This window comes from Aptenodytes forsteri, unplaced genomic scaffold (genome assembly GCF_000699145.1).
Source record: "Aptenodytes forsteri isolate BGI_AS27 unplaced genomic scaffold, ASM69914v1 Scaffold257, whole genome shotgun sequence".
Lineage (NCBI taxonomy): Eukaryota > Metazoa > Chordata > Aves > Sphenisciformes > Spheniscidae > Aptenodytes > Aptenodytes forsteri.
Window position 1 is genome coordinate 563,304 of NW_008795194.1, and position 19,827 is coordinate 583,130.

The following is a 19,827-nucleotide window of genomic DNA, read 5'->3' on the forward strand; positions in this document are numbered from 1 at the left end:
TGGCCAGCTTGGGTCAGCTGTCTTGGCTGTGCCCCCTCCCAGCTTCTTGCTGGTAGGGCATGAGAAGCTGAAAAGTCCTTGGCTAGTGAAAGCACTACTTAGCAACAACTAAAAAACATCGGCTAATTGATGAGATTTGGGAAGACAAACTTGAGACAGGATTCCAAATCATGATAGAATGAAAGGCAGTGAAGCTGTGATCTTTGTCTCATCCCTTTGCAAAGAAAAGGGCTAAATTTAAACTTCAGTTTGAATCTCACATTTAGATGCAGAATTGTTTCCAGCTTATATGAATAGTTAGCTTATGATTAGAATGCAAACAGTGGGTTAGCTAGAAGTGTGCATCAAGTTTGTGATGTAAAACAGTTCTGATGTCCAAGGAGAGATTCCTGTTTTTCTTAGACACAGTATGTGGTATGTTAATTAAGATTTTTTTTTAAACTACTAAAATCTAGTAGAGACAAACTAAAAAAAAAAATTGGCAGAAATGACTGATGGGATATTCTTATCTAAAAAACAGCTGTGCAAATCAGTCTATCCTCATGAATAGTCATAAAAATTTATAAAAAAAACATCAATAGGGTTCACTGCTATTGTAATAGGTTTCTGTAAGAAGTGCTTTCAAAAACAGATTTTAGTAGAGTGATGTTCTTTGTATAGCTATTTGAAGCATCCCATGGAGCTTATGTATTTAAAAAAAGAGGGAGATGATTGTTTTTAAAGAAAACAAACCTAAGAGAAGTACTAATTTAATGTTGCTTTTTTGTGGGGTTTTTCCTAACTGGGATATACAGGCAAAGATATGGATTTGAAAGCTACATAGGATTTTAGACATGACTCAAAAAAGTACTTTCATGTCACACTAGGATGGAGTGAATTGTACATTAGGTTAAAGCGTTGTTTTCTCTGCTTTTTTCTGATAGGTCATTGCTTGTGAACAACAGTATGACTACTCATATGATGCTCGATGTGACGTATGGTCCTTGGGAATAACAGCTATTGAACTGGGGGATGGAGACCCTCCTTTATTTGACATGCATCCGGTGAAAACCCTTTTTAAAATTCCAAGGTATGGCACTAGATGGCTCTCTTCACTCACTAGTTTGTTCAAAGGCAGTCTAGTCAAAGGAGAAATAAATATTTGGTAAATGTTTGTGCTTCAAATCCTAATAATCTCTCATAGGAAAAGACATTAAAAAGCTGTAATGTTTAAGACTTTTTTTTTTCAGCCTGACTTCTACAATAATTTATATTTAGAACGCCTTGAAATGATAAAGACTTACATATTTCTTTTATTCTTATCTTAGAATATAAAATCATATAATATCAAGGTACCTCCCTTCAGAAGTACTTTTCTTAGCTACTATTGATGAAAACATTTGTTTCAAAAGAGGAAGAAGCCAACATTTGTAACTGTTGAATAACATTTTTAAATGTTATTCCCCTAGAGTCTTAGGCTTGTTTTGACAATGCTATGAAGCAGTCTGGCAGTTTCAGCAAACTGTAGTCATAATTTAATTTTTTATTTACACAAGGATGTTAAAATGTGAAGATTTGGATTGTCATATATGGATATGAAAAAGGGATAGAAATTCCCTCTATGTATAGTCATGTAAATTAGCTGTATTATTTCATGCTGTCTATTTTTGGTTTCATTTTGTTTTCATTTCGTTGAGTCTTCCTGAATAAGTTAAGATGAGATTGACAGTGTAAAATAGAGTTTAACAACAGAACAGTTGTAATAATAGAAGAAATATAGAAAGAATTTGTCTGTCATTGATTAGACTGGCATATACTTGTCTTTTCCACGTTTTGCTCATAAAGAAGCAATCGCCACTGCCTAATAACAGTTTAAAACCTTCAGCAATACAAGTGTTTGACCTTTTGTTATCTGCACAGTTATCATAGGCTTTAAAATTTCTTCTGATTGCAATTTGCATTTCTGATTAAGTCTATTTATATGCAGATGCAGTTGTGCTGGGTTTTGCATCATATAGTTATCTCTTCTACCCAGCTCAGACAGGAACTGCCACCACTCTTTCCAAAATTATTCATACTGAAGCAGCAGTTCATCTTGTTGCCTTTGCACAAGTGTAAAAGAGGTCCTGGCAGTTAAGACAGCAAGGGAGGCTTCAGATTACTAAAGCAATATCTATAAATTTTATCAACACTCAGAACAGTTTAAAAGGACAGAAGTCATACCAAAAGTAACAGCAAGCAATAGGAAGATACATAGAACAGGGCATGTAGAGGCTTTGATTTCTATCTATAGTTTACCTCTTTCTCTATTTGCTGTTGCATCACTGTATGACTTAGATACTTCACCTTTGTTTTGCTATCTGATGAATTAAATAATGCGTACATTTACTAAATAGAATGGTAGCATTTTTTAAGTCGAGAGATTTCCCTCTGCTTTGCATTTTATGAGCTATAACCCTGCTGCTGGTAACTGTGCATTCATATTAGATAAAGTGGACTATGATGAGTGCTGGATGGCATAAGGGCCTAGGGTATAGGAGATAGAGCTTCTCTCCTGGTACTTTTTTGAAGTCAATTCAGAGGGATAGTGAGTATGACCAAAAGGTGCATTCCCCTCTTATAGTAGTTTGACAGTTTAGAGGTAATCTTAGTGCAGTTCCTGATATCTGTGCTGCAATTCACACATTTTTAACAGCATTTTCAACATGAGCATTGAGGCTCTTCACAGGTTAAAAGTGGTTCTTCCAAGCACTGGCTGTTGAGTGCTCAAGCAGTGACGTATAGAAGCATTGCAGCTCACCTTCTGAGACTGTTCAATACAAAATCCTCTGAGCTCAGGGATCTGGCACCTTTACGCTTTCTGCTTTCATGATAATATCTGTGTCTGAAGCTATAAATGCAAATGTTAAGCCATTTGGTCATTTTTAGGTAGTTAGTATCCTTGAGTATCATCTCTGAATTTATCCAATACAAATTCTCACCTACTATAACATCTAGTAGCAAAGAAGCCTACAGGGTAGCTATATTTTATTGGAAGAACTCTCTCCTTTTGTGTGCCACTTGCTAGCTTTATGTGGTAACCCATAGCTGCCTAATGAGAAGAGGAAAGGTACAGTCAATCCCTGTGTCCCCTCTCCACATGACAATGTCATTGTAAGAGCCAATCAAAAGAAAACAAACCCTACTGTTTCTTTTTTTTTTTTTCCCTTCTTTTCTTTTTCTTTATTGCTTCTCAGTTTCTTGCCCAAGACTTTCTCTGCAACCATTGTGCATTTGAGCCAAAGCTCTCAGCCCTAGTTTTTGGCTCAGTGAGACTATAGTTAGACTCTGGACTCAACAAGTTTCTTAACTGAGACTAGCACTTGTTACATCTCCAGAGGCATTTGTGCTGTGCACAGGGATCTTCATGTCTTAAAATTGCTCGCTGATACCTGCAATCAAAAAGCTTAGGTTAGGGTGGAGTGAATGAGAGGCAGCGTATTCTTGCAGCTTGAATTCTTGTCTCAGTTGAGGGGTGGTAACCACTAGCACCTGCTGCCTCCTGCTTTCTGTAGGAGGCTGCCTGCCTGAGCTTTCCCTACAGTGGGCTCTGCTCCACCCATCATTTAAATCAAGATGTAATTCTGGACATCTGGTGAGATGGAAGAAGGGCTCACTCAGCTGACTGCCCTCAGTTCACAAGTGGTGATGGCACTGCTCTCAAGTGAAGTCTGGAGCTTACTGCTCCTGAGGGATATAGCGAGAAAGAACTCATTCAGCTAGGTTTTGCTTTCACCTGGAAAATGGCTGTTAGCAGGAGGTTAGCAGTTTCCAAAATTGTCTCACAAATGTAATTTCCCATTTGAATCACATTAATATTGGAGTACAATGGAGCTGAATACTAAGGTACACACTTCTAATTCTGGGATTCTGGGGGTAGTTTCAAGACCTGGATCGGGAAGCAATATAACCTTATATAACTCCAACTTTGTGTATGTACTCATACTATGATTTCTGACAGAGACATACATAATTTAATTTGTTGATAACAGCTCCTCTTTCAGCTGTGGTTTCTTGTGGTTTGATGTGAAACTGGCAAATCAGGTTTCAGCTATTGTTAAATGTACTAAATGCACTAATACCAAATGACACCAAAGTGCGTTGCACAGTTATAGTGTGACTGTGGTACCCCACAGTCAAGCTCCATTTCATCTGGAAGTGTAAAAAGCTACTGTGAATAATGAGCAATAAATGTAATGGGCTATTGATTTACTGCATGTATCTGATTTCTGTATGTGTTCTCCCAGGATAATTTTTGTTGATTGGGCTGATTTGACTTTAGTTTGGAGAAGAAGAGGTGAAATTGCTACTCACAGTAAATGACACCTGGACATCACTCAGGCAGAGAGTTATCAGGAATTATTTCCTTGTTCCCTTACATTCTTGACTACAGTTGATCCATATCTTTCTATTTATACTGCCTTCTGTGTGCTAGACTGGTCTGTTTTGTGTGCTGCTGATTTCTTTACATTAGCAGAAAACTTTGCAATAGTTTTGAAGTTTTGTTATCAAGCACTGAATAATCTGTTCTCATGTATATACTCAAAAGTGTTAGTAATGGAGAAATTGCCCAAGCTAGGTACAGAAATCTGTATGTGTGTTTCCACAGAATTCTTCCATTTGCAAGTAGGGAATAAAGTAGTTAAGTTTCTATGTCAGTTTAGTCATTGGCTTTTTTCTAGAGACAGCCAGTAATTGTGCTGTTAGCCTTGGCATTGAGTTTCAACTTAGCGAGCTGTGGAGCCTTAGTCTTAAATGAATATAATTGAAATCAGTGAGTCTTTACTTTGACTTTATAGGGTTTGAATCAACCACTGAATGAATGATTTTGTACTAACAGTCATAGCAGTTACATACCCCCAAGATCTTCGGAGATGTCTTCTTGTGTAGAACTCAAGTCAAGGATTAGGCTTTTACTGTTTTCATGTGCTAATTTAAGCAGGAAAATGGGAAAAGCAAACAGTAGCCAAACATCCTACACTGTTTGTGTTCTCTAAACAAGAAGCAAATAAAGTATTAAATTCAGATAGTACTAGTTACAAATCCTAAATGTTCTTCCAGTAGGTAAGAAATAACACTTCTCTATACTTTCTCTACAGTAGTTATAACCATGGAAGGGAAGGTCAGAGTGACACTGCTTTAGAAAATTAAATATTCAGCAAAGCATAGTCAAAATTTCAGTCCCTAGGAAACTCTCTGGGGGAATGAAAACTTTAACGGAAGTCTTAAGTTTGGGAATAAACTTACTACCTCCAACTAACACAGGTCCATGTCTGAATTATGTAACTTGAACTAGGGATGGACTAAGCTCCAGGTTGAATGGCTCAGAGGTCTGCAAAGGAGCATGTCTGTGGATACATTATAGGACCCCAAGATGTTTGGGTCCTATGGCATTGCTGGAAGAGGAGGCCCCTTGTGCCCATTTAAATCCAGATCTATCTTCATAATTTCTATTTGAAACATTTTACATTCCCCTCTTTGGAGGATGTTAACAGAAAACAACATATCTCACAATAAAACATTCCAGTTGCCATGAACATTCTCTCTATCTCGTCCTAGGTATATATCTCATTGGAAGACTGCTGAAATTAGGATTTTCCCAGTCATACTTCTCTGTGCAGGCTAGTATTTATATAGAAATGACAGAACTTGTAGAGTTAGCCCTGGAGGCTGGTCTGTAAGGCAGAAGTTCATAATATGGAAAGTTGTGATGGCACTAAGATGTTTGATTTTTGCATTCTCCATTAGTGCTCTGAGATTCCTAGCTCTGTATTTTTGTAACTGTTTTTATTTTATAGTTTTCACATCTCTGTCCTTTCAGCATTGCTGGAAAAAGATTCAAATACTTTTGTCTCTGATCAGGATCCTGTCTGCTGAAAGTGTTTTGTTTGAAGATATTTCTTAAGAAGACACTGTAGATAACAAGGCCTCAATCATGTCTCTTTCTCTCTCTCTGTCTCCTCCATCTCCGCAACATGAGCAGCAACTGTCTTGTCTGATTGCTATGCCTTTCTAAATAAAGAATATGACTTATCCTTTCTTATTTGCAGTTCTCTTCCCTCATCTTGTTCAGGGTAAGGATTGTATTACGAAGATTCTAGTGAAAGACCCATAAATGCTTCTGTTAGATAAATAGCATTAGTTGAAAGACTGCAAACAGATGCGTTGCTCCCTGTCCTCCGTTTTTAGTGTGTTTTAAACTGTAACTACAAACTGCCCACAGTGTGAAGTGGGTGACATACATGCACTGGTGATCTGACATTGTTGATCCTTGTCCTGAATCAGACACGCTTACACTGTTTCTCACATGTAGAATTCTGTCTTGCAGCTACCAGAAGTCTCTGTTTGAACAGAACAATAAAAAAGTCTCCTTTCATTGAGTCGAGCAACATAAAATGTGATTAGAGATTGAATTTATCTCACAAAAATAGCTGATTTCCAGAGGGCTGGTGAACCCTCAGAATTCACCGAGTGTCTCAGGTCAGGCATGAAAAATAGGTGATCGCACTGTGCTGCACTCCCCTAAAAACCTGACCAGTGTTTCACAGCAGGAGATGCTGGATGCTGAGCACTTTTTAAAGCACTGTGTTTTTTAAGTGTGTAAGTATTAACTTCATACTTTTGATAATATGGCCTGAGCTGTGGGCCAGATGCTTAAGCATCTTCCAGTGGTTAACCACTTTTCTTGTCCTACAGAAAATGTAGTGTCTGCAGCAAATATCTGATAGCAAAAGTGGAGTGAAGAAGAAAACGTCAGTTAAATTTTAAGTCAGCTATTTCATTAGACACTAGCCTTCTGGACCTTATTTCTATATGTAATTATGTAGATTTGGAAGAGAAGGAGATACAAGTTCATGGACTAATGCAAATTTTAAAAACCTCTTTCATTCGTGAACATTTTATATATGAATGTGCAGTGTGTTGGAAACAGTTGTGATACCACATGCATGAGACTTATTCTTAAAACTGCTAATGAGAAGGAAGCATTATCTTAGAGCAAATGTTAATGTTCTGTTTTGCGATGATGCACACATTCTCCCTCATCAAAATGAATTCTTGGGTATAACTCATAAATCTCCTGAAAAGGGACCTCCAGTGCCTAGAGATAGAGATAAATCATACTGCGAAGACACTGAACCATGAAATGATTCTGTTAACATGTCATCTGTCTAGAATATATTTTCAAATCTCCAACAGAAGGGTCTAAATTGTGAAGGGATGGTGGCCTAGCAAAGTTGGTAATTTGGGAGTTGATACTTTTAACCTCTTCCATCTGCTGCCACTACTTAGGTGTGTCTGTTTTGGCAAAATATTACAAAGTAAAAGATTCTCAAATACCATTACACCTAACCTTTTTAAAGTAAAATAGGTCCATAAATTCCTCAGATGGTGTTATCTTGTGAGAAATATTACATCATATCAGTACTGTCTCTTAAGGTAGCAGTGATTTGAAATTTTGAAAAGAAAAGTAATGGCTATGAAAAGTAGTATGGCAAAGAGGAGATAAAGATTGTACATTGTAGTCAGGAAAGCGTGGGTGTATATACTGGTGTAAAGTGAGGATTTCTGATCATGTTGCAAAGATCCTGTGTTTCAGAATCTGTCTTTACAATCCTGTTTACAGGGAGGTGGTAAATTAAGAGCAATTTTCTAGGTTACACTGACAGCTGACACTAACAGAAACTGAACCAAATTCTCCTCTCATATTTGTATCAGTCAAGTGTTGCTCTTCTGAAAGCAGTAGAAGGCACCTGTTTTAAAACTGATTGGTGATAAGAAATGGTTATTTAATTTTCTAACCCACAAAAACTAAGAATTAAATGAAATTTCATTAAAAATTATTATGCTTCATTAATTCATGTTAAATAGCCAGGAGTGGGATGGAGTTGAGCTTGTGAGCACTCATTGAATGGTGTAAGTTCTTCACCTGTGTTGTACTGCGTTGAGACCTAAAGCTCTTGGGAGTGCTTATTAGTTTGAATTTAGTGCTGCTTGACTGCTTCAGGAGCTGACCTGGCTCTAGCAGAACCAAACCTGGTGTCTCCACCTCCTACCTCATCACAGCTTCAGCTTCCTGGTAGTTTGCAGGTAGGCAGTATAATTATCTTTGTACTTTCTGTGCAAACATACACTTCATCTTTAACGTTGGTAATGATCTCTGGAAAAGTTCTTTAAGAGTACTCAGTTATTGTCTTTTTTAAGGTATGATCATGTCAAGAGAGAGAATAGACCTGTTTCACTTCAATAGATAGTGTGACTTGAGGGCCAGCCAAAATATTTGCACCTTCACTTTGCTTTGTTGTATACAGTGTGGAGCACCTGGTGTACTACAGGTAGTTTCATCCATCTGAACAGGTAAGAACCGTTGTGGGGACATTATTTTTTGGAGGTAACATTTAAATATTAACATTCTCTAATGTAGCCTTTCATATTGCAGCTGGCTTTACCAACTTTTTTGTAATTTTGCCATCTGTGTTGGTACTGACATGATACTGATATATCATGTAGCATACACTTTTACTGCTGTTGCTTGGAACAGTAAAGAAATACAAGTATGTGTTGTAGGACAGTAAAGCTTAGAGTTGATTGCTTTTGTGAAACAAAAGCCAAAAGAATTAATAGAATTGTAGTTATTTAAAATTAAGTGTTTAAAAAGGAACATGCTTAGTATAGTCTTATGATGAATAATTTGGCAGCACGTATACAAGTTTCAGAGCACAGTATTGTTTATTTCTTAATAGGAATGTGAAATGCAGTTACAGCAATGTGACTAAACTACTTCAAAAGACCAGATTCTTCTATGGTTATAGGTAGGACATCATGATATCCATAAAAGCTATGTATACTTGTCTGAGGAATAATTTGACTTTTACATGTTATTTGTCTGATACATTGGACTTTCATTACTTTGTGATTGTATTTTTATAGCAAATCCCAAATACTAAAAATGTAAGGTGACACATTACATGTAAGGTACTGTGGAAGTATCTAATGAGCAGAAATACAAAGTCCTCAGGATCCTGCTTGGTTGGTATATGAATAGCAAAGCAATTCAAGGATAGAGTCTATCTGTGGGTGGAAAAGGGTACAGATCTGTGCCTGAGGATTGAGAAGACCACTACTAGTTCTTCAGCAGGTTATAGACTCCTCATATAATCTTGAACAAGTCAAATATGACTAGATTTTCAAAATTATTTAGGTCCCTAAATATGTTGTTAGGTAGCTAGTAGAATTTCTGAGAAGCACTTCTGTGTTTCATTTCTGTTAAAATTCTTTTAATCACTGTTCTGTGTTTGATTTTTCCAAAGAGTTCAGGATCACTGATGTCACAGAAAGTGAGCCATTGATGCGTTTTTGAAAATGTCAGTAACTGGGTGTGCTTGGCTATATCTTCTTCCACAGAATCACAGAATGGCTGAGGTTGGAAGGGACCTCTGGACGTCATCCTGTCCAACTGCCCTGCTCAACCTGGGTCACCTGTAGCAGGCTGCCCAACCTCTCTGGGCAACCTCTGCCAGTCCTCAGTCACCCTCACAGTGAAAAAGTGTTTCCTGATGTTCAGATGGCACCTCCTGTGTTTCAGTTCATACTCATTGCCTCTGGTCCTGGCCCTGGGCATCACTGAAAAGAGCCTGGCTCAGTCTTCTTTACACTCTCCCTTCATATATTTATATATATTGATAATATCTGTCCTGAGCTTTCTATTCTCTATGCTAAACAGTCCCACCTGTCTCAGCCTTTCCTCATGTGAGAGGTGCTCCAGTCCCTTAATCAGTCTTTGTGATCCTTCACTGGACTGTCTCCAGTAGCTTTTTATCTCTCTGGTATCTCTCCTGCCCAGAACTGGACATGGTCCTCCAGGTGTGGTCTCACCAGTGCTGAGTAGAGGGATCACCTTCCTCAGCACGCTGGCAACACCCCTCCTAATGCAGCCCAGGATACCATTAGCCTTCTTTACCACAAGGGCACATTGCTGGCTCCTGTTCAACTTGGTGTCCACCAGGACCCCCAGGTCCTTTTGTGCAAAGCTGCTTTCCAGCTGGTCAGCCCCCAGCATATACTGGTGCAGGACTTTGCACTTCCCTTTGCTGAACTTCATGAGGTTCCTGTCGGCCCATTTCTCCAGCCTGTTCAGGTTCCTTCCCTCTGGATGGCAGCACAACCCTCTGGTGTATCAGCCGCTCCTCACAGGTTGGAACACGAGCAAACTTGCTGAGGGTGCACTCTGCTACATCATCCAGATCATTAATGAAGATGTTGAATGGGACTGGACCATTTTGACCCCTGGGGTACACCGCTACTGATGGATGAATGTCCTGGCATTTTGTTTGTATTATCTGGCAAAGCATGTATTAATTCCATGGGGAAAGAGTTTTGTGCTATGAAGACAAGATATTTTAGTGTTGTTACTATCACATTGTCTCACGGTTTGCAACAGTGCCAAAACATGCCGGGGCAGGGACTCTGCCCTTATAAAGATGTATAGGAGTTATTAATTACTAATTCATTTCTAAGAGATATGTGAACTGGTAAAAGTCAAATGCATCCTAGGGTTTGAATATCGGACTTAAATAGATTTGTGCCAGGGTTGAACTGAGTAATGAGTGGCTGGTAGTAGTGTCACCTTCATTACATCAGCTGTGTCTAACAAGCAGAGAGCTGTTTGTGTCTAAGACGGTACCAAATACATATGGATAACTAGTCTTTTAAGTCTGGCAGTAGATATAAAAATTGAAGTGTATGCAGTTAGCAGCCATATCATAGCAAGATGGGGTCTGTTCCCCATTACCTTATGACATTTTAATATATTTGAGAAAGTGGTAAAATATTATAAATATTTTTATATACTACATAAGACAGTAGAGAATCAGCCCTAAAATTAAATCATCTTGGTGCAATTTCCTTCCTCTCTTTCCTTAGCAATTCAGTTATCACATAACTTATATCCAACTACATAACTATTTTTCGTTGATTTTGTCTTTCTATTCCTTTTCGTAAGTTGTGTACAGATAGACTTTGATTTTGCAGATGCATTCTTTGTTCAGATGTTTTTGTAGCCTAATTTCAGCAAGTAATTCATGCTCTGTGGCTTGTTGTTGAATAGTCTGTTGTAAGCATTTACTATTTCAGTTGTTAGGGAAGACTTTGCCTGCATAGTACGTTGCTGGTTTTTGATTCGTTAAGAGTCTCTCCTCCAACTGGCTTTCTCGTGAATACATGCAATTACAAATAGAAGGGTATTGTTTTATATGTATATTCTTTGGTGCTTATTTAAAACAGACTGTTTCAGCAAACGTTCCTGCCAGTATATTTGTTGCTAGAACATTCATGGGAATTACACACAGAAGAGCTAAAATGTATGCAGCTGAAATGAACTGAGAAACTCAAATGAATAATCATGAAAATAAACATGCTCAGCTTTCAGCCATTTTCTGAGCAAACAAAAAAGAATCACCTCTGATATTCTGTTTTATTCTCTGTGCTGCACTCTGATCCTCTCTGAACTCTAGGTAGAAGCTGAGATGCCTGACAGATGTTTCTAGCGACTCCATATGCAGTTCATTTCATGCATTAAACACACATAAACTGCTTTAGTCAACCAGTTTCTAAAGTAAATTATTACTTTTCAAAATCCATTGCATAAGTAATAACAGACTGCTAAGATACAGTAAGTGCCATTTTGTTTTGCTCTAGTGGAAAATTTCATGCTGACAAGGTCAAGCCCTGCAGTCTGAGAGCAGTCAAGTGATGAAAGGCACATCCAGCAAGAGGAGAGGTGGTAGATGGACATCTACTAACTGTTGTCTCCTTCAGAAGTGAGGATTTGAAATGTGGCTTAGTTAGATTTAGGGGATAGAGCTGAGCTACAAAGTCTTGCTTTTATTATTGTAGACTAAAAATACATTGTATTTAGCGTGTTTTCAAAACTGCTCCCTGTTTCTTGGCAGAAGTACAGTAGTTAACAGCATTGTCTGTAGTTGTCCTGAGGCAGTAATACTGTGAGGGTAGCAGAGTAATCCTTACATATAGTAGTTACTGATTTTTAAGGAGATTCGTGCTACGGTGCATGGTAAACTGGAGGTTACAACGGAGATGATGTAGCGTGGCTGAATTTTTTTAGTGCAGCAAAATACTTGTGCTCTGCATTTAAAATGAGTTTGAAGACGATGGGAAAATCAGTCAGTTATAAATAGTTAACAGCCAATTTTCCACCATTCAGCCAAGAGAACAGGTTCCTTCCAGGTAGATAATTCACATGTAATATTGCTTCGCAGTAAGACATTTAGTGTTCAGATATTTTTATATGATTGATTAATAGACTTTGTTATGGAAATAGATTCTTAGGATAAAAATAATTGAGATAATCTAGGAGTCAGATTGCTCAGTAAAGAACTAGGTAGCTACATTTTCAACATACAAATCTACATCATTACCAGAGGTTGCTGAGAGGCTGCTGATGCCTTATTAGATAAGGTTTAGATAGATTACCTGCAGCACTAAACAATTTACTGAGAACAGAAAATGGGCTTCCAATACAGTCTAGAAATGAAACATCACAATTATTTGAGGTACTCTGTAACCTTGGAAACAATTGGGAGCAGTGACATCAGCAACAATTATGTGCAATTTTTGTCTTTAGTTCATCACCAAGGTAACCAGAGCAGGTTTCCCTGCTTGAAATTTTAAGAATGTCTTGGTTCGGTATTAAGTGAGCATGCATGAAGCAGACTACTTAGGGTCTGTTAAAATTGCATTCTGCTTCCCTTTTAAAATTGTCCTTCAGGATTTAAATTGTGTAAACTAATGGGTTTTGGCTTTGGGGTTTTTTTTTCTTTTCGTTTTCTTTTTCCTTTCTCTCTCTGAAACAGCTGCAGGCAAATGAAGCCTTAGGTAATGTGTTAAATTCTCTGAATACTGGAAAGAAGGAAAATTGAATTCCTCATTGAATTCCTTTTGCTGGCCCCAAATATCAAGTACTGCAACTGCACATAGATGCTGGTAACCGCACTACGTTGGTTTTGGGGATGGGACTCACCCACAGTTGAGGACACATGATGTTCCCACATCTAACTTCCTTGAGGGAAAGCTTTGCATTAAAGTCTAGGTTCACAAGAGACTTGCAGTCAGTGCTGCCTGAGGGGTACACTGGATGAGTGATTCCCTTAGACTTCCTGGCTATGAAACACCCTTAGACAGCTTACCTCACCTTGTGGTTGTGCCAGTCAGGAATGGCCTAGCATGATATCCATCTTCATGCTTAATCCAGAGAGGTTTTTTTTTTTTTTCTGCAGTGGGTCTTGGGGAAGGTAATGTTTGAATATGCCTTATTGCATAGTGGAAAAACCTGTAGTCCCCTTCATAATTGCTCTGTGATGGGAAAGTTATGTGGGGTTGGAGCCATAATGCTGACAGGGAGGATGTTTCACCTTGTGGTTGTGCCAGTCAGGAATGGCCTAGCATGATATCCATCTTCATGCTTAATCCAGAGAGTTTTTTTTTTTTTTCTGCAGTGGGTCTTGGGGAAGGTAATGTTTGAATATGCCTTATTGCATAGTGGAAAAACCTGTAGTCCCCTTCATAATTGCTCTGTGATGGGAAAGTTATGTGGGGTTGGAGCCATAATGCTGACAGGGAGGATGTTCAGACCACACAGTCTCTCATCTATGTGTGACTCAATTTTAGAGAGAGGTATTTTACTATGAAATAGTGATAATGCTTATCCATCATTCATGGAGATAAAAGGGGGTGCTGCAAAAAAGTTGCTTTTTTGTTTAAGTCTGGAACACTATCTCAGGTTAAAGCCACATCAGTTGGCAACTTAGAAATGCATATATAAACTTGCGTTCCTAAAACTTGCATATTTTACCTGTGATGTCTACTTTGTCAAACACTTCATTTTTTTTGCATGCATCTTTACCCATAGGTTGCTGCACGCGCAAAATACACACTTTTGTTCTGTTGAGTTATCGTGCACTTGGCTTATGATTTTGCAGGGCAATTAGTGTGCAGGCAACTTGCCATACTTGTGCCTTATACATGCACATTAGAACTTGATGTTTGAAGGAAAATAATAAAATTCTGTTCTTGTTTGGAGTGCAGTCCTGAAGAACTGAAATTGCATTTCAAGCCATTAGCCCTGTGGGTTTCCAAAACATACTTTATAGCCTATGGTTAATGCTGGAGTTCAGTAGCCTGCATCGCTTATAATGAATTGAGCCAAGTAAATTAAATTAGATTTTTGCATGAAAAAAGATAATCCCTTCACATAGTTTGGTATTGCAGAGAGAATAAGGCACCTCATACATTTCACGGTACCAGAGACTTTCATGGGATGTAATTGAAAAACAGATGCCTTTTTCAGAAATAGAATATTGATGTTCATATTTGTAAAAGAATTAATTCACTGACTGATAGAAGCAGAAGAAAAAGACGGAACTTTTTAGATACTAGTCATATTCTAGCAAGATTGTAATTATCCTTAGGATTGTAATGAATGTGCATTTGTTATTTTATTTTTGTAATAAAAAGTCACCAAATGCCTATGTGCTTTGCCCTGTGAAGTAATTTCCAGAATATGCAATAACAAGTAATCACACTATTTGCAAACATATTTGGTGAAAAGGAGCTGTGCTTTGAAAGGTATTGATTTGCTTGTTACAGTTATCAGTTTGATGAATGTTAAAATTCTATGCAGTATATTTAATCATTACTCATGATTAGTGCAGTAATAATGCACTAGGCATATCTACACATTTACTACTAACAATTAGTGTCTTATAGTTCTTTCCTATCACAGATGTAATCATAAGTTAGAACTCATGAAAATTTTAAAGAAATATTTATTGGAGTAGACATTGGTTATAAATCTTTATAACTACAGTATTCAGGGAGTTAATAATGAATTCAGTGGTTTTATTTTATAACGAAAGGCCATTTAGATTACAGTTGTGTTGCATCTTCTCTCAAGAGTTCCTCCAGGAGGTACAAGTTTTCACCACTGTTGTGAGGCCAAGAAAAACTCCCAGGCAAGATATTGGATACTACTCTTGTGCTTTTGGAAAGGGAGCGCTTAAATTTTTTTCTGTGCTAACCTTGCTTCCGTAGCTTGGGGGGGCAGGGGAAAGGAACATTTCTCCTCTTGAGAGAGTTGGTATCTGCTTTGGCATCCAGCACCACAGTCTCTGAGGAAGGACTCTCATTAGGAAAAAAATAGTAGTAACAGCTTTCATCTTTCTACCTGGCTGACTAAAGTGATTTGACTTTATGCAGTTTAGTTTGGTTAAATTAGCCAAAATGTAACTTCTAGGTTTCTTCATTCACAGTATAGATTATATCAGATTCCCTCTTATCAGACCGTTCGCATATTAGAACAAGTGCTGGGTAAGGATGTTCTGAATTACAATAAGATGGCTCTATTGGGCAAGTTGATGATCCATGATCTGTTGCCAGCATGCAAGAGCGTCAGACTTTTACAGGCAGCATCTGCTTTAGCTGTCTGGGAAAACAAAAACAACAGAAAACACCTTACATTGGAACAAAACTAGAGATTTGACTTGATGAAAGTGTAATTTACTTCTGTGTTTAGCCATTCTGTGTGTTATTTAAAATTGAGTACTCATGTCGTGCCAACACGTATATAATCACCTCTTAGTTCCTCATAATTAATTACTGAGAGAAAATTCCGGAAGGAAGGAAGAATTGTGTTCCATATTATACTCTATATTTTTTTTTGGTGTAAATATATTTTACTTCTCAGCTGGTTTATTTTAAAGTTTTGGTTGGGTTTAGTTTTTTGGTTTGTTTTTTTTTTTATTTCATTGTTTCTCGTATTGGATATTCAAGTCTTGCAGAACCTATTACGACTTTTTAAAGACTCCACAGATGCAGATAATGCCCACCCAGCTCAAACATACAGTAAATGCTCTTTGTGAGAGCTCCCTTTGAGGAAAATTTAACTTCTTGGTCTACTCAGTTGGGAGGATCTCAGTAGAGCTGTGTCAGAACTCTGCACTCCAGAAAAAGCAGGGAAGACATGGCTGTTTTATTGTTGTTGGGTGCCAGAAAATTTCAGTCTTTCCAAAAAGACACAAATGCATTTTTTTCTCAGATTTGTTGAGGAAATAGAGTGCTTGCTTGTTGATACCACCTGGCTTTATTTGGAACATAAATAGGTAATGTTTTCTAATGTTTTAAAGGTAAAACAGTGCTATGATTCAGATTCTCATTCAGTGTGTTAATATTTACTCTAGAAAAAGACGGCTAAAAGACATTTGTGTATCTTCAACACTGCCATTTCATTCTATACATTGCTTATGCCATGGTTCTGACTGATGCCCACAAAAGATGACATCCTTTCCCAATGGCAAAAATCTAATAATTTTCAGGGCACTCAGATTTCACCTGAAGTTTTGCTTTTTGTTTTAACAACATGCTTTACTCATAACTGCTTCTTTATTCTAATGTATTCCTTCTGTTTATTCCCCCACCACCAGCTACTTTGAAGTTTTTACCCATTCCTGGATATGCAGACTATCATATGGTAGTGTGCCTTCTGTGATAGACACAATCTGTCTTCAAAACATACCTTTTTTTAAAGGTCTGCATTGTATTTCAGTTTCCTAGATTATATCCTTGGTTATTTTCTTGTTTCATCTCCCCATGCCAAACATCAATGCTCTTACCCACACAGAATGATTTATGTCAGCTCTTTTCTTTCTTCCATGTTTCATTACTATCCTACTTTTAAATATTTTAATTATCTCTCTGCTAACCTTCTTGCTTTCTCACTTCTGTCCTCTTTGGTCCTCTCTAAGTGTTTAGTGAACGGTGCTTGTGGGGTTGGGTTTTGGGGTTTTTTTGAGAGAATACCCTATTTGCCTTTGGGGATTTTGGTTTGCTTGTCTTCATCTTCCTTTTTGTCTTTCATTTTTACTTTTTGCTTTTCTCACTTTGTTACTCCCTTGCTATTTTTCCCAATCTTGGTATTGCCTTGTCTTTCCTTCTGCCAAGATGTTGCCTCCTACATTCAGAACACTCCTTTGTCCTATGTCTGTCATTTACCATTGCTCCTTTCAACTCTTCTTTTTCTCTGGATGTGTTAACTTATCCAGGAGATGCTTCTTTGCAAAGCTTACGCTAGAATATTCAACCTGAGGTGTTGGTTAAATCTTGGGGGAAAAAAAAAAATCATCCCTCTTGATTTTCACGTGTTCCTTGATGTTTTAATATTTCAGCTTTGTAGGGTTTTTTTGTCTGTCATTGCATCGCTAATTGCTTTGTTACATGTTACTTGCACCATTAGCGTTTCTTGCCTTAAATTTATTTTAACTACCTTCATCCTTTGCCAGATTCCCTAGCTTATGTGAGTCAATATTTTTCCAAGGGTATTTTCCACAGCCTGCCCAGTTGTTTCAAGAGATGCATGAGTTTTAAGTTAGCATCTTACAGGCTTATTGGGATACAGTCTTACTGATATTATTGTCATTTAGTTCTGCGTAAGAGAGGGTTTATTTGAATTGCTGTCATGGGACTTTTTATAATGAATAAATTCCTGTTTATCATACTGTGTCTGTTAGTCTTCACTCCAGTTACAATCTACAGGGATTCCTAAGTCATACAGGATTTTTTAAAAAGCAGACAAAAAATCAGGTGTTTTAAATTAAAGCTTATTGGATGGAATAGGAGAGGGAACAAATAAATTCCATTCCACATACAGTCCTCATGCTCAGAAGGCATATTACCTTAAATGATAATTCCTTTTTTAAAAATGGTACTCTTACACATCTTGTACTTTTCTTTATGCTTCAGCATTTATTCAGTCTATTACTTCAGAATTTTTATAATGATCCTCCTAATGGTCCATTGGAAATACGCCACCATTAACTAATGTATTCCCTCTATAAGTATTCATTTCTGAACCAGACTGGTAGGGCTATCAGAATAATATCGGTTCTTACAATGCTATGAACCAGACTAAACTGAAAACAGTAAGTAAGGTTTGAGTCATACAAAAGTACAAATAAGGAGTAATCCTTGTTTCCTTTTGAAAATGCGGCGTTTAAGTGCTTGCTTTTGTCAAGCGCAATGATTGAATTCCATGTTCAGTATCAGCCATATCAAGTATATGGTAATAAACTTCTTTTATGGGATTACTGTTAGGCTTATTTGTATTTTCGTAGAGCCTCAACTAAGAGTCTCCCCTCTGTGAAATGGAAGGATAAGAAGATGTCTTCCTCTTTGAAAATAAGAGCTAAATTAGTCAGGCAAAGAAATGAAGGTAAAGAAGAAGCACAAGTGGCAAAACCGCTTCTGTGGTTCTGTGAAGTAAGTCCCCCTTTTCATGGGAGTAATGTAGTGACAACATTTTACTCTTGATGGAAAGAAGGGCCCCAAAAAGCATGTCTCAGCCAGTTGGAAAATCACAGGTATCCTGTGTTACCTTGTGTGTCCAGGACAATATGAAGCCTGTTGGCAGATTGACCGTGGTATGACAGGGCCTTTGCTGCTGTGTGTGTCCTGGGCAGAGGCAGGTCTCAGCAGGAGCACAGAACTGTGGGACCAGATTTTGTGTCAGACTTGAAATTGTCTCGTTCTCCCCTTGGCAATCTTCCTCCGCTTCTTAAAAGAAAGAATTTGTGGCATCCCTCTAAGTCTTCCTCTCGTTGAGCCATCTTTTAGGTTTCCAAGAGTGGATCTGCTCCACTGGGCAGTGCCTTCAGACAGGTGGGAGTTTGAAATGTACAATTCAGGACTTGCCCTTAGAAATTTGTTTGTGGGATTTTCACTTTCAGATTTTAACAGATATTTTACTTTCCCATAAAACTCTGCAAATATGCGGTGTAATTACAGTATTTTAATATTCCAGCTACAGAAGTGTAGTGTCTAGACAACATCATATGTATTTCAGTCAGGCATGGAAGTATTACTGTGCCATTTTTATTTCTTTGGCAACTGACGTTCTCCTGCTTTGCAAATTCACAGAGCAATGGTTTTAATAGAAAAGCAAAATACTACATTGCAGTGAAGATGTGAACTGGTTATAAATAAAAATCTCTACTATTACTTCCTCTGTTTCAGTTGCTGTTAATTTGCTAGTGCCTCTTTAGCTCTCTGAAACTTTTGTGAATAAATGAGATGACAAAGCATAATTATAATTCAATTATGCTACATATTTGTTTTGAAGCTTGACCACTGGAGTGCAAAGCTGTATGTTTTCACCACCATCCAAAAATATTTCTGAAATAAAATACTTGTTTCTGTCTCAGTGAAGCCAGAAACTGAAACTGGAAACTGAAGAGTAAATGACAGAAATAAATGATGCCTTGTCAAGTCCTGAAAAAGGCTAATGAAACCTTGCAGCTGCCAAACCTGACTGAAACCAGTGGCCTGTGAATTGCAATATTCAAGGGAAAAAGTCAAAGATAATCCAGATGTTCCCAAGCAGAACATTTTGCAATACTTCTTCATTCATTTTCTTTCTATCTGTATGAACTAAAAAATTATATAATTGAGATTTGTTTTAATACATTTTCTGATGATTATTATTTGACCTTCAAAATAATTTAATGTGCTTAGCACGTTATTTCTGTCTGTACTCATTACTTTAAAGGTGACTTTTAATTTATCAGATATATACCATTTTGAAACACAGGATTGTTCATGTGAAGGAGGTTTCTTAGAAGGTTTCTTTTGACAGCCTCTTTATATTCTTCCTGAAGCTCTTTTCTTTTGGCAACGCATAAAGTCAATCTTGGAAATCAAAAGGAGATGTGTGCATAATTCTGGAACTGACTACCTTTTACCATTTAT

The 19,827-nt window shown here is 37.6% G+C and overlaps 1 protein-coding gene across 1 annotated transcript in view; it reads left to right on the forward strand.

The window, feature by feature from the left end:
- The window catches only part of MYO3B (myosin IIIB), a 207,858-nt gene that overhangs the window by 45,409 nt on the left and 142,622 nt on the right, over positions 1–19,827 (forward strand). The window contains 1 exon segment of the mRNA XM_019471869.1: positions 924–1,069. Within this exon segment, the coding sequence (XP_019327414.1) occupies positions 924–1,069 (146 nt within the window).